Consider the following 13,710-nt stretch of genomic DNA (forward strand, 5'->3'; position numbering starts at 1 on the left):
TCTTTATTACATGAATGAATTTTTGCTCTCATGGCATTGCAAGAGTGAGTTGTTATAAAACAGTGTTTTATTACATACTCACTTGCTTTTCCCTACCATGTTATGATGCAGAATGAAGTCCTTATGAGATGCAGCCCCTCAATCTAGAACTTCTTAGCCTCCAGAACAATGAGCTATATAAACTTTTCTTTATAAATTACCCAGTCTTAGGTAGTCTGGTATAATAACAGAAAATTAAAATAGAGAAGCCATTCATGTTGATAAAATAGTCTTTAATATGAAAATACTAAATTGTTATGCACCTAATACTGCAACTTGAAAACATACAGAGCAGAAGTTAAAAGGAGAAATACATTTACAATTATAATAGAAGATTTTATTATTTTTGTTAGCCATAAGTCAATCAAATAAAATAATTAGACTATAGATTTGTACAAAACAGTGGACAACCTTGCTTTAGGTATTTACTACACTGAAAAACTGATAAAAGTACTTTTGGAACACTTCCCAAAGTAAACCATCTCTTAGGACATTAAAAAAATTTTTTAAAGGATTAAAATTGAACAAAAATAAGGGTATTTCTGAGTACAGTGTAACTAAGCTAAAAAATCAACAAAGTAGAATGAGAAAATTCCCTAGTATTTGGAAATTAAGATATTTGCTTCTAAATGAAAAACCACATGATGTTAGAAAATATATTAACTAAATTATGCTACAACTGTGACTTATGAAAACTTTTATAATGTGCTTAAATCTGGATTAGAGGAAAATTGATTATCTTAGATGCATATATGAGAAAATAAGAAAGACCGTCAGTGAACTGAACTTTTACCTTAGAAAAGGAATAACAAATTTAAAGAAAGTAGAAAGAAGAAAATAATAAAGGTAGAGAAGAAAATGATGAAAAAAATAAACATATAAAATAGAGAAGCCAAAGGTTTCTTTTTTGAAATAACTAATAGCATTATTAACTCTCAGAATGACTGAAAAAGAGGAGACAAGTAGGGAGTAGGAGGAAGTGGGGATAGTGCAGAAGTGGAGGCCAAATTACTAATACTGTGAAGGAAATAGGGGCTTCACTGAAAATCTTATAGACATTGAAAAAATAATGAGTGAATATTACAAACAACTTTATGCCAGACAATTTAAAATTTGAAAGAAATGAACAAATTCTTGTGATGGGGACTCTTAGCCAAATGAATACAAGTAAAAATATGAAATCAACATAGTCCTATATCCATTGAAAATTAAATCTATAATTATATACTTTGATAAGGAAAGGTATGGCCCCAGAGTACATTACTGGTGAATTACATTAATCATTTAAAGAAAATGGTAATTATTATATAATATTTTCAGAGAATATATAGAAAGAAATCTCCCAATTCAATTTTTTGAAGCTATCATAACTTGATAGTAAAATCCAATGAGAATATAGAGTAAAAATCTTAAACAAAATAACAGCAAATTGATTCTTGCTATATATTAAAAGAATACTCTGTCACTACAAAGAGTTATTTCAAATTCAGACTTGTGCAAAGTTGATTTGATATTTAAGAATCAACTAATGTAATTCACCATATTAATAGGTTGTATTTGTTTGCTAAGACTGTCATAACAAAATACCACAGACTCAGTGGCTTAAGCAATAGAAATTTATATTTCATTTCGTTCTGGAGGCTTGAAGGCCTCAGTCAAGCTGTTGGCAAATTTGTTTATTCCTGAAATCTCCAAAATTTGATTTACCCTGAGATCTCTCTCCTTGGAGATGGCTGTTTTCTCAGTGTGTCCTCATGTGGCTTTTTATCTGTATTAGTGCTTTCCAGGTGTCTCCTGCTTATTTTATAAAGAGTACCAGTTATATTGGATTAGGGCTTCATCCTTTTGACCTTATTTAACTATTTCTTTAAAGGCCCTATCTCCAAATATAGTCATATTAGGGATTAAGGCTTTGATATATGAATTTTTTGTTTTGGTACCAGGGATTGAACTCAGGAGCACTCAACCACTGAGCCACATCTCCACCCCTATTTTGTATTTTATTTAAAGACAGAATCTCACTGAGTTCCTTAGCACCTCACTGTTCCTGAGGCTGGCTTTGACTCATGATCCTCCTGCTTCAGCCTCCTGAGCTGTGGGATTACAGGCATGTGCCACCGTTCCCGGCTTTGATATATGAATTTTGAAGAGACATAATTTAGTCTTTAGCACAAGTTAAAGGAGAAAAATCATAGTGATCATCTCAATACAGAAAAATCATTTCATAAAATTTGTCATCCCATTTGTGAAAAAATTTTTAGCAACATAGGAATAAAAGATATTTTCATTTTAATAAGGAACATCATACTTTTGGGTGAAATATAAAAGTCTTTTTTCATGATGGTGAAAACTAAACAAGTATGCCTGTCATCACTACTTTATTCAACATTATAATAGAAATCATAGCCAGTACAATAAGGCATGAAAAAGAAATAGATAATATGATTGGAAAGGAAGCAATCAACCTATAATTATTTACAGATGACATGACCATCTAACTTGAAAATTCAGAATAAACTTCATATTCTTTGTATTAATAAATGAATTTAGCATAATCATTAGATTCATAATTCAAAAATAAATATATTTCTGTATCCCAGCAACAACTGTTAGGACTTTTAAAACTAGAAGATTTGTGACAGTATTAAAACCTTAACTAGCCAGGACTAAATTTAACAGAAGATGCAAAATACATGTGGTGATTATATTAAGAAATTAAATAAGGAGTGTATTATGCACATAAATAAGAAGAATCAATATTATGAAGATATACATTTTATCAAAATTTATAAGTTAAAGGCATTCATCAAAATCTTAGTAAAGTGTGCGTGTGTGTGTGTGTGTGTGTGTATGTGTGTATAAACATGTGTGCACAGGGTGTGTAAGTTGACAAACTGATTTTATAGTGGAATAGCAAAGGACCTAGAATACTGAATAAAATCCTCAAGCGCAAACATGAGTGACGAAATGTTACCAAATAATGAGTCTTATTATAAAACTGTAATATTGGTATAAGTTTAGATAAATAGTACAAAAGAATGCTGGGTCTCAAACCAAACCTATATGGCTAACTTTATGATAAAGGTGCCACTGCCAGTCCATGCATTAAGCATGAACTTTTGATCAGTGGTGTTTGGCAATTGGCTATCCATGAAAAATAATAGTCTTAATATTTCCCCATACCTATCAATCCCCAAAAAAATTTCAGGTGGATTTATTATTTTTTTTAAATGTAAAATATATAACAATAAAGTTAGCAGAAGATAACATAGTGGAATACATTCATGGTATGGGCAAAGTTTCCTTAGCTTGATTAAAATATGGTCATAATCAAGTAATTCAGGTGACCAATTGGATTATGTTAAAGTTACCATTTTCAGTAAATCAGAATATAATATTAAAAGAGTGAACAGGCAGGCCACTAAGAAGTTATATGTATATCAAGGGACTTATGTAAAAAATAATTAACTAGCAAGCAATAAGAAAATGATTGCACATACCTGTGATCTCAGAGTCTTGAGAGGCTGAGGCAGGAGATCACAAGCTTGAGGCCAGCGTCAGCACTAAATAACAAGGTCCTAAGCAACTTAGCAAGACCCCATCTCGAAATAAAAAATAAAAAGAGATTAGGATGTAGCTCAGTAGTAAGGTCCTCTTGGGTTCAATCCTCACCCAGTACCACCCTGCTCAAAAAAAGAAAATGATTACCAGTTCAGGAAAAAAAAAAAAAAAAAAGGAGCAGAAGGTACTTTGCAAAAAAGAATATCTAAATGGCCAATAAGCATATAAGAGGATTTTAAAGCTCATCAGTCATTGGGGGAACATATATTAAAACATAATAGTGCAGATCAGTATTGTTAAACTTTTTAGAAGACCAGACAGTAAATATTTTCAACTTCTCCATCCATATGGTTTCTGTTGCAACTACTCATGTCTGTTGTTGTAGTGCACAAGCAAGCAACTGTAATAGCAAAGACAGTGCTGATGTCACTACTACCCAAAGTTATCTGTAGATTTAATGCAATCCCTATCAAAATCCCAGTCATATTTTTTTCACAAATAGAAAAATGAATCCTAATATTTGTATAGACTCTCAAGGGATTGTGAATAGTCAAAAGAGTCTTGGGGGGAAAAAATTGGAGTTCTCACACTGCTCTTAGAAAAAAATGGAGAAAGTTCATATCATTGGATTTGATAAGATTTCCTGGATATGACACTAAAGCACAGATGATAAAACTAGAAGTAGATAAATAAGACTACGTCAAAAACTTAAACTTCTATGCATCAAAATATATAATCAACAAGATAAAAAGACAATGTGGAATGCTTGAAAATGATGAGATTGAAGCAGTAATAAAAGCCTTCCAACAAAGAAAAGCCCAGGTCTATGTGGATTTGCAGCTGAATTCTGCCACACCTTTAAAGAATTATTGCCAATGCTCCTCAGATTATTTCATGAAATAGAAAGGAAAGAAATGCTTAAAAACTCATCATATAAAGCCTATATAAGTCATCCTATAAAGCCAGTATCACCCTTATACTAAAACCCCACTGGGACACTTCACGGAAAGAAAACTATAGACCATATCCTTGATGAACATGGATGCAAAAATTCTTAATAAAATATATGTAACCAAGAGGTGAAAGCCTTCTGCAAGGAAAATTGAAATGATATAAATTGAATGATGAAATAAAAAAAAGACACCAGAATTAATATTGTTAGCATGGTCATACTACCAGAAGTAATCTACAAATTCAGTGCAACCCTCATCAAAATACCAGTGATAGTCTCAGAACTAGAAAAAAACAGTTATAAAATTCATATGGAACAACAAAAGACCTAGAATAGCCAAAGCAATTCTGAGCAAAAAAGAGTAACTGGAGGCATTACAATATTTGACTTCAAATTATACTACAGACCATAGTAACAAAACAGCTTGATACTAGCATAAAAATAAGATCCATGGAACAGAATAGAAGATACAGAGACCAACCTACACAACAAAAGTCATCTGGTTCTTGACAACGTTACCAAAAACTTAAATAGGAGAGAATACAACCACTTTAACAAAATATAGCCTTTTTAATAACCTCCTTAACAAACCCGTTCATATGTAAAAGATTGAAACTAGATTCTTATCTCTTACCCTATACAAAAGGCAATGTAAAAATGGATCATGACCTAGGAATAATATCAGAAACTGCAACTGCTAAAACAGGTGAAACACTTTCAACTATAGATGTAAGCTACAACTTCCTCAATAGGACTCCTATAGCTCTGGAAATAATACCAAGAATCAGTAAGTGGAATGACATCAAGCTAGAAAGCTTCTGCATAGCAACGGAAACAACAGCATGAAGAGAGAATCTACAGAATGGAAGAAAATGTTTGCCAGATACTCTTCAAACAGAAGATTCATATCTGGTATATATAAAGAATTACCTCCCCCATAAAACAAAAACAAAAAGACCTCATTTGATAAATTGGCAAATGAACTAAACAGACACTTCTCAAAAGAAGTCATATAAATGACCAATAATTATATGAAAAATTTTCAACATCTCAAGCCAGCAGAGAAATGCAAATCAAAACTATACTGAGATTCTCTCTCCAGTCAGAAAAGCAGTTATCAAGAACACAAGTAACAATAAATACTGGTGAGGATGTAGGGAAAAAGTAACCCTTTATATACTATTTGTGGGAATGTAATTAATACAGTCAGTATGGAATCAATAGGTATGATTTGAAAAATCTAAAATGGAACTCCTACAATGGTCCAGCTATACCATGCCTTGGTATTTATCCAAAACAATTAAAGGCAACACGCTTTAGAGATACATGCATTTACATGTTTATAGCAGCACAATTCACAGTAGCCAAATTATGGAACCAGCTTAGGTGTCCATCAGCAGGTGAATGGATAAATAAAATGTAATATGTATCCACACTGTAGTTTTATTCAGCCATAAAAAAGAGTGAAATTATATGATTTGCAGGAAAATGGATAGAAGTAGAGAGCATTATGTTAAGCAAAACAAGCTAGACTCGGAAAGATAAGTGCTGTATGTTTTCTCTCATATGTGGAAACTAGCAAGAAAAAACGGGAAAAAAAGAAAAAGGAAAAAGGAATTCATGAAAATAAAAGGAGGGAGATCTTTAGGGTAGAGGAAGGAAGTCAGGGGACGGGAGGAAGGAAGAGCCGGGGAAGTTACTAGAATGGAATTAGTCAAATTATGTTATATGAATGAATTAATATGCCACATTCTGTATAATTAATATACACCATCGAGGAAAGGAAAATATATGCTTACAAGTAGAAAGGGTTAACATCCAGAATGCATAATGAACTCATATAACTTGAAACAAAAAATAACCCAATTAAAAAATGAGGAAAGGTCTTGAGTGAACATCACTTAACACCTATTAGGGCAGCCACTATCAAAAACAACAAAGGAGAAAATAATAAATGTAGGTAAGGATATGGAGAATTTGGAACCCTTGTATACCATTGGTGGGATTATTAAAGAGTGCAACCACTATGGAAAACAAGTGAATTTCCTCAAAAAAATTAAAAATAGAAATATCATATGACAGAGCATTCTACTTCTAGGTATATATTCCAAACAATTGAAAACAGGATCTCAAAGAATTGTCTGCACACCTGTATTGATAGCATTCATAATGGCCAAGAGGTGGAAGGAGCACAAATGTCTGTGAGTGGATGAACAGGTAAACAAAATGTGGTGTCGACACACAGTAGAGTATTCAGCCTTAAAATGGAGGGAAATTCTGACATATGCTCCAGCATGGATGAACTTTCAGAATATTATGCTAAGTGAAATAAATCAGTCACAAAAAAGACACATACTGTATGATTCAACTGATATGAAATATCTAGAGTAGTCATACTCATAAAAATTAATTAGAATGGTGGTTACTGAGGTCTGGGGTTAGGGAAAATGGGGAGCTGTTTTTTAATGGATATAAATTTTTAGTTTTGCAAGATGAAAACTTGGGGGGATTGACTGCATATAATGTGGATATAATGAAGTGTATACTTAGAATGGTTAAGATGGTAAATTTTATACTTTTTTTAGTAAAAATTTAAAAGGCAGCAGGCCATATTTAGTCTGCTTTCCATAGTTTGTCAATTTATGCTATAAATTATGCATTCAGACAAAAAAACAAAACAAAAAACTGAGAACAAATGTTGGTGAGGTTGTTGAAAACCTAGAACTCTAATAAATATTGGTGGAAGTGAAAATTGATACAATCATTTTAGAAATTTGGCAACATTTATCAAATCTGAGCAAAAATATACACTATCATCGCTCCTAACTATATGTTCAGGAAAATTCATTCTGTCTGCACCAAAAGGCTTATTTCAGAATACTTATTGCAGTCTTGTTTATATAAGTTAGTAGATTAAATTAACCCAAAAGTTCATCAAGAGTAAAATGGATAAACTAACAGCTTTATAAATGGAATAATACTTAGTAGTGAAAACGCCTTCTAATTTTAATAATATGCTTTAATCATACAAATATATAAAAGTTAGGCTATGTATTTCTTATTATGTACATACTGTGTATTTCCATTTAAATTCAAAATCAAATAACATTGGTCTATTGCTTTATAATATCACTATTCAAAGTATGATCCAGAAACCCATGGAAGTCCCCCAGAACACCTTTGGGAAGTATGTTACAGCTGTTTTAATAGTAGTACCAAAACTTTTTTTGCGTGTGTTCTTTTTCACTGCCCTTCTCTCACAAGTATACCATAGACTTTGTCAGAGGCCATATAATGTGTTTTATTGTTAATGATTAAATGCGGAAAAGAACAGGAGAAATCAGATGCCTTATTTTAAGACAGATGTTACATTTCTACAAAATTTTTTTCCTTAAGAATTATTTGTGTTAAGATGTGTTATTTGTGATAATTTGTAGAGGGTTTGTTACTGTTATTTTAAAATAAATGTATTTTCTCATTTTTATTTCAAATAGGGTAAATAACTCACATAAACATGAGCTCTCTCATATTTTAATAAATTTATTAAAGAGATCTGAGTTAGAAAAATGCTTTTAGAAGACAAGATAGTTAACCTTTGTGTGGTAAAATTGGTTTGATGATTGAAAGGGGACTTTGTAGAATGTTGGTAATATTCTGTTTTTTTAGCAGAAGGTACATAGATGTGTTCACTTTGTTAAGTCTTTAAATGCTGTATATGCTTATGATATTTGTATACTTACTAATACATATGTATGCAATATGTTTGCAAATTGTCCTTTAATATTCATGATTTTTCACATGATCCCAGAAATTTATGTGTTTCTATGAGAGTTTTGAACTGACTACATGGCATCAACATAAAATTGATGTCATCTATGTTTATGCCATTGGTTAGCAAGTTGGTTCCTGTTCTGGAATAATGAGATGTTTATTGCTTGATTTCCCGCTATATCCACTAAAAAATCTTCAATATCCTATTAATTTTTTTCTGATAGTATATTTGTTACCCTCATAGGAAGAATCCTGTCCATTTTCAACACTTCAGCCACCCTGGTGATAGTGATTATGGAGGTGTACAAATCATAGATCAAGATGAAACTGATGACCGGCCTGAATGCCCCTATGGAGCATCTTGTTATAGGTATGTAAATTGAAATGCTTGGCTCTGTTTCCTCACTCTGTAAACTCTCTTATTTATTCAGGACAAACTGAGCAGCCTCTCAAGCCTTCAACTTTTAGTTTTTGAACTTCTATACATTATAGATTTTCATTTTGTTAATAGATAGGATTAGAATTATGTTTCTTTTTAGATTATTCTAAATAGTTATTAACCTTATACATACCTGAAAAATTCCTTCATTTCTAACTTTCTAAAATGCAAATCAGATAATTTAAAAGCTCTCTTTGTACCTCCTACCTCACTCCTGTTTTCTGGAGTTGAATCCAGGGTGTCATGTGCTAAGCATGTAGCAAGTGTTCTACCACTGAGCTATACCCTTCAGGCCCTTTCCCTGCTGTCTTAACTTCTACCACTCCACCATCCTTGCCAACACACAAAACTCAATTGGAAAAGAAGAGTGAGAGTACCTGTCTTCTGTGCTTCTATAGCATCTTGGATCATATAGAGTAGAACTCATTTCTTAGATTATGCTTCTTCTGTTTTTTTTTTTTTAAAAAACAAAAGATTGATGTGATTTTTTTATACCTTTATTATTGTATTTATTTATTTATTTATTCATTTTATGTGGTGCTGAGGATTGAACCCAGCGCTTTGCACATGCTATGCAAGTGCTCTACCGCTGAGCCCCAGCCCCAGTCCCTGGATTGTGCTTCTTTCCCAGAATGTCTCCCAGGTATCTTGAGAGCAAAGACCCTTATGCTTGGTATCTTGCAACTTTGTTCAATGAATGAGGGAACTTGAATTGAACCAAACTTCCACAGAAAGAAGTAGTGATTCCAATACAAGAGACCTTTAATGCCAGACAGTCATCTTTTATAGATAAATTTGAATATAGATTATTGAATTACTGGACATCCAGAAGTTGTTCCAATTTTGGTGATTGTGCTTTTTCAGTAAGATGTCAAAACAGGCTTCTGAGTCTGGAAAGAATAATCAAAAGATTTACACTTTATTATATGAAAAATAAGTTCTCCCTTCCAGCAAAAACAATATCCTGCAAAGAGTAAGGGGATCTTATGATCAACCTTGCCAAGAAAGTTAAAATTTCGGAGAGATGAACAAATTCCTAGAAGAACAAAACTTAAGAAACAGACATAAGAAAAAAAGGAAATTGAAATAATCCTATTGCATTAAAGAAACAATATGTAATTAAAATCCTTCCAAAGAAGTGATATATCCATGTGGCTTTAAAGGCAAATTCTACCAAATGTTTAAAGAAGAAAGTCAAGTTTTTACATAAACTATTCCAAAACAAGACAAAAGACTATATTCCCCAGCTCATCTTAAGAGTTGCTACCAAAACCCAGTAAGAATAGTAAAAGAAGGACACATTACTTTTGAATGTAGCTCTAAGTATTCTAAAAAAATTGAGTCAAGCATTAAATTAAAAAGAAAATTTAATACAACCAAATTGAATTTGTCTTAGGAATAAATGTTTCATTTCACATTTAAAAATAATGTAATTTGCCATTGTCATTAAAATAAGTAGAAAAGTTATATGGTGATCCCAGTAATTATGTGATTTAAAAAAAAATTCTGAAAAAATTCAGCATTCATTGGTGATCAAAATTCACTACAAAATGGGACAAAAGGGAACATCTTTAATATAATGAATATCTACAAAAAAATTATAGCAAATATCATACTTAAAAGTAAAATATTAAAAATTTATTTTCTGAAATAAAAAATATGACCAAAAAATGCCTATTTTTATTACTTTAATTCATCATTGTCCTGGAAATTCAAAGCAGTGTAGTAAGACAGGAAAAGAAAAGTAGGTAAGAATTAGAAAGGAAGAAAAACACTGATGTTCACAGATGGTATTATTGTAGACATAGGAAATACAAAATTGCCTACTGATGAGTTATAAATATTAATAATGGTTTAGGAAGGCTTTTGGATACAGAGAGCAATATTCAAAATCAATTTTATTTCTATTTACCAATGCCAACCAGTTAGAAAATAAAAAAATTTAAAGGTAAAATTTATGTGAACATCAAAAAATATTAAGTTCTTAGGAATAAATATAATACAAAGTTGAAAACCTCTTAGGAGAAAACTATAACACTTCAATGAGAAAAAAATTTCAGAAATACCCAAGCAATTATAAAGATGAAAGTGTCAGTATTGTTAAGATAAAAGTTTTCCTCAAATTGATTTCTATGCAGATTCATTCAAAATCACAGTGCTCTTTGTGTAAAAATGTATAATGTGATTCTAAAACTTTTACAGTTGTGTACAGGAATGAAAAATAGCTACGACAATCTTAAATAATGAAGAACAGTGGCAGGACTTGTTATACCTTATGGTGATTAAAACAGTGCAATGTGGGCACAAAGATGAAGTAATAAGACTGGAACAAAGAGAAACAAAGCAATGGAACTTTAAGTATTGAGGGAATTATTTCATGATATAGTTAATATATTTGCATTTTTTGTTCCAAATGGTTTTTCACAGCTCATGTCATAATTTATGATCCTACATTGATGTGACTTTTCATTTTTAAAGAATTTTTTGTAATAGAGAATTTTTATATGCACATAAATATAGAGAATGTAGAATAAATTCCAATGAATCTTTCACACATTTTCAATAATTGGCGAACTGAAACTGGCTATTATTATTTCACTTCCCCTTACACATTACTTGCTAACTCCTGCCGTTATATTATTTTGAAGCAAATCTCTTGAGCTCATGTTTTTATTCCATTTTATCCATAGGTGTCTTTGCATATATCTCTAAAAACATATAGCACCATTATTAAGTAAATCTTTAAAATCATTTAATATCCTATCTAATATCTAAATTCCTTTATTAACATTTTAATATTTTAAAACTTTGTTTCTTTGAATAAGTGTCCAGTTAAGGTCCATATATGATAACAGTGACCATGTAATTGAATAGGTTCAGTGTTTTCCCCTTGTAATCTATTTTTAAAGAAAGCTAGTCATTTTTCTTAGGAGTATCCCCTAGTTTAGATTTTAATTATTGTATTAAAAGGATAACATCATGTTCCCCCTGTATTTGCTAATAACTTGTAGTTAGAGCTGGAGGTTTAACTAGATATCTGTTCTAAAACATGAAAATTGCTTGGCCCAATGCTCTAATTAATTGCTCTAATTGCTCTCTTAGTCTCCAAAATGATTTTACCTTAAAGTCCACATTGTCTGATATTTACAAGTGCTTTGGGACTGCTCTAACATTTAATTATTATTATTTTATTGATTTATGATTTAATTCTATGTCATTATATTATGTATTCTTTTGAATTTAAGTCTTTAGAAATTTATTAAGATTCATTTAGGCCTAGCATATAGCCTATCTTTGTTGAATATACTATGGGCATTTAAATGTATATTCTGCAATTACTGAAAGTAAGATTCCATAAATGTCAGTTTGGTCAAATGGTTCTAGTTTTCTTCAGATTCTTTATATTCTTGCTGATTTCTTTTTGCGGGGGTGCGGGGTACGCAGATGTTTTGATAGTTACTAAGAGAGGAATGTTAAAATTTGTCCTCATTGGAAAAGCCATAAAAATGGAAAATTAACTCAGAGCTGTTTCTCTCGGCTACAAGTTGACTTTTCAGTTTCTAGCTGTTTCTCTCGGCTACAAATTGACTTTTCAGTTTCTACCTGTTTTGGTAGCCAAACACTGTCTTCTAATTATTATTTTTTACATATTTTTTCAGAGTGTAATCGTTACCTATGAGAGTGTTGGTCTGATAGAGCCTTCCCTTTCATAACTGGAAATGGATCTCCTGTTTTGTCTGTTTTGCACAGCTTTCATTGGTTATTTTTTTGTGATAACTTTTTTCATTCTGTTACTTTCATTTTGTGTCCTTAATATTTAAAGCACATCTCTTATAAATAGTATGTAGTTGGCTCATTGGTTTTTATTTTTAATTCAGTCTAATAGTCTTTTTTAGATGGAGTATTTAGTCCAATTACATTTAATATAATTACTGTTTTTTAATTCAATTATTTATTCTAATTTGTTATACATGATGGCAGAATGCAATTCATTTCATATATTACACATATAGAGCACAATTTTTCAAGTCACTGATTGTACACAAAGTATTTTCACACCACTCATGTCTTTATACATGTACTTAGGGTAATGATGTCTAACTCATTCCACCATCATTCCTACCCCTTTGCCCTCTCCCTTCCCCTCCCTCCAACTCCCTCTCCTTTATCCTATCTAAAGTTCCTCTATTCCTCCAATGTTTCCCCCATCGCCATTTGAGTCAGCATCCTCATATCAAAGAAAACACTTGGCCTTTGGTTTTTTGGGATTGGCTTACTTCACTTAGCATTATATTCTCCAACCCCATCCATTTACCTGCAAATGCCATGATTTTATTCTCTTTTAATGCTGAGTAATGTTCCATTGTGTATATATACACCAAAGTTTCCCTATTCATTCATCTACTGAAAGGCATCTGGGTTGGTTCCACAATTTAGCTATTGTGAATTGTGCTGCTATAAACATTGATGTGGCTGTGTCCCTGGAGTATGCTGTTTTTAAGTCCTTTGGGTATAAGCCAAGGAGTGGAATAGCTGGGTCAAATGTTGATTCCATTCCCAGGTTTCCAAGGAATCTCCATACTGCCTTTCATAGTTATTGCACCAATTTTCAGTCCCACCAGCAATGTAAAAGTGTGCCTTTTTCCCCACATCCTCGTCAACACTTATTATTGTTTGTATTCTTGATAGCTGCCATTCTGACTGGAGTGAGATGAATGAAATCTTAAGAGTAGTTTTGATCTGCATTTGCTAGAGATGCTGTACATTTTTTTATATGCTTGTTGATTGATTGCAATTACTGATATTTTTGAGTATATTTTTTTCTTTTTTGCTATTTGTTGTCTGTTTGTCCCATATATTCTGTGTTCCTTTATTCTTCTTTGCCCAACTGCTTTTGAGTTAACTATGTTTTTAATATTTTTTAGTTGTAGATGGACACAATATCTTT

General features: G+C 31.7%; 1 protein-coding gene across 4 annotated transcripts in view; it reads left to right on the plus strand.

The window, feature by feature from the left end:
* The window catches only part of Aplf (aprataxin and PNKP like factor), a 105,167-nt gene that overhangs the window by 63,377 nt on the left and 28,080 nt on the right, over positions 1 to 13,710 (plus strand). For all 4 annotated transcript variants that reach the window (XM_076833059.1, XM_076833060.1, XM_076833058.1 and 1 more), the window contains one exon: positions 8,568 to 8,693. In XM_076833059.1, the coding sequence (XP_076689174.1) occupies positions 8,568 to 8,693 (126 nt within the window). The remainder of the gene's footprint in view (positions 1 to 8,567; positions 8,694 to 13,710) is intronic.

Source organism: Callospermophilus lateralis, chromosome 14, assembly GCF_048772815.1.
Source record: "Callospermophilus lateralis isolate mCalLat2 chromosome 14, mCalLat2.hap1, whole genome shotgun sequence".
Taxonomy (NCBI): domain Eukaryota; kingdom Metazoa; phylum Chordata; class Mammalia; order Rodentia; family Sciuridae; genus Callospermophilus; species Callospermophilus lateralis.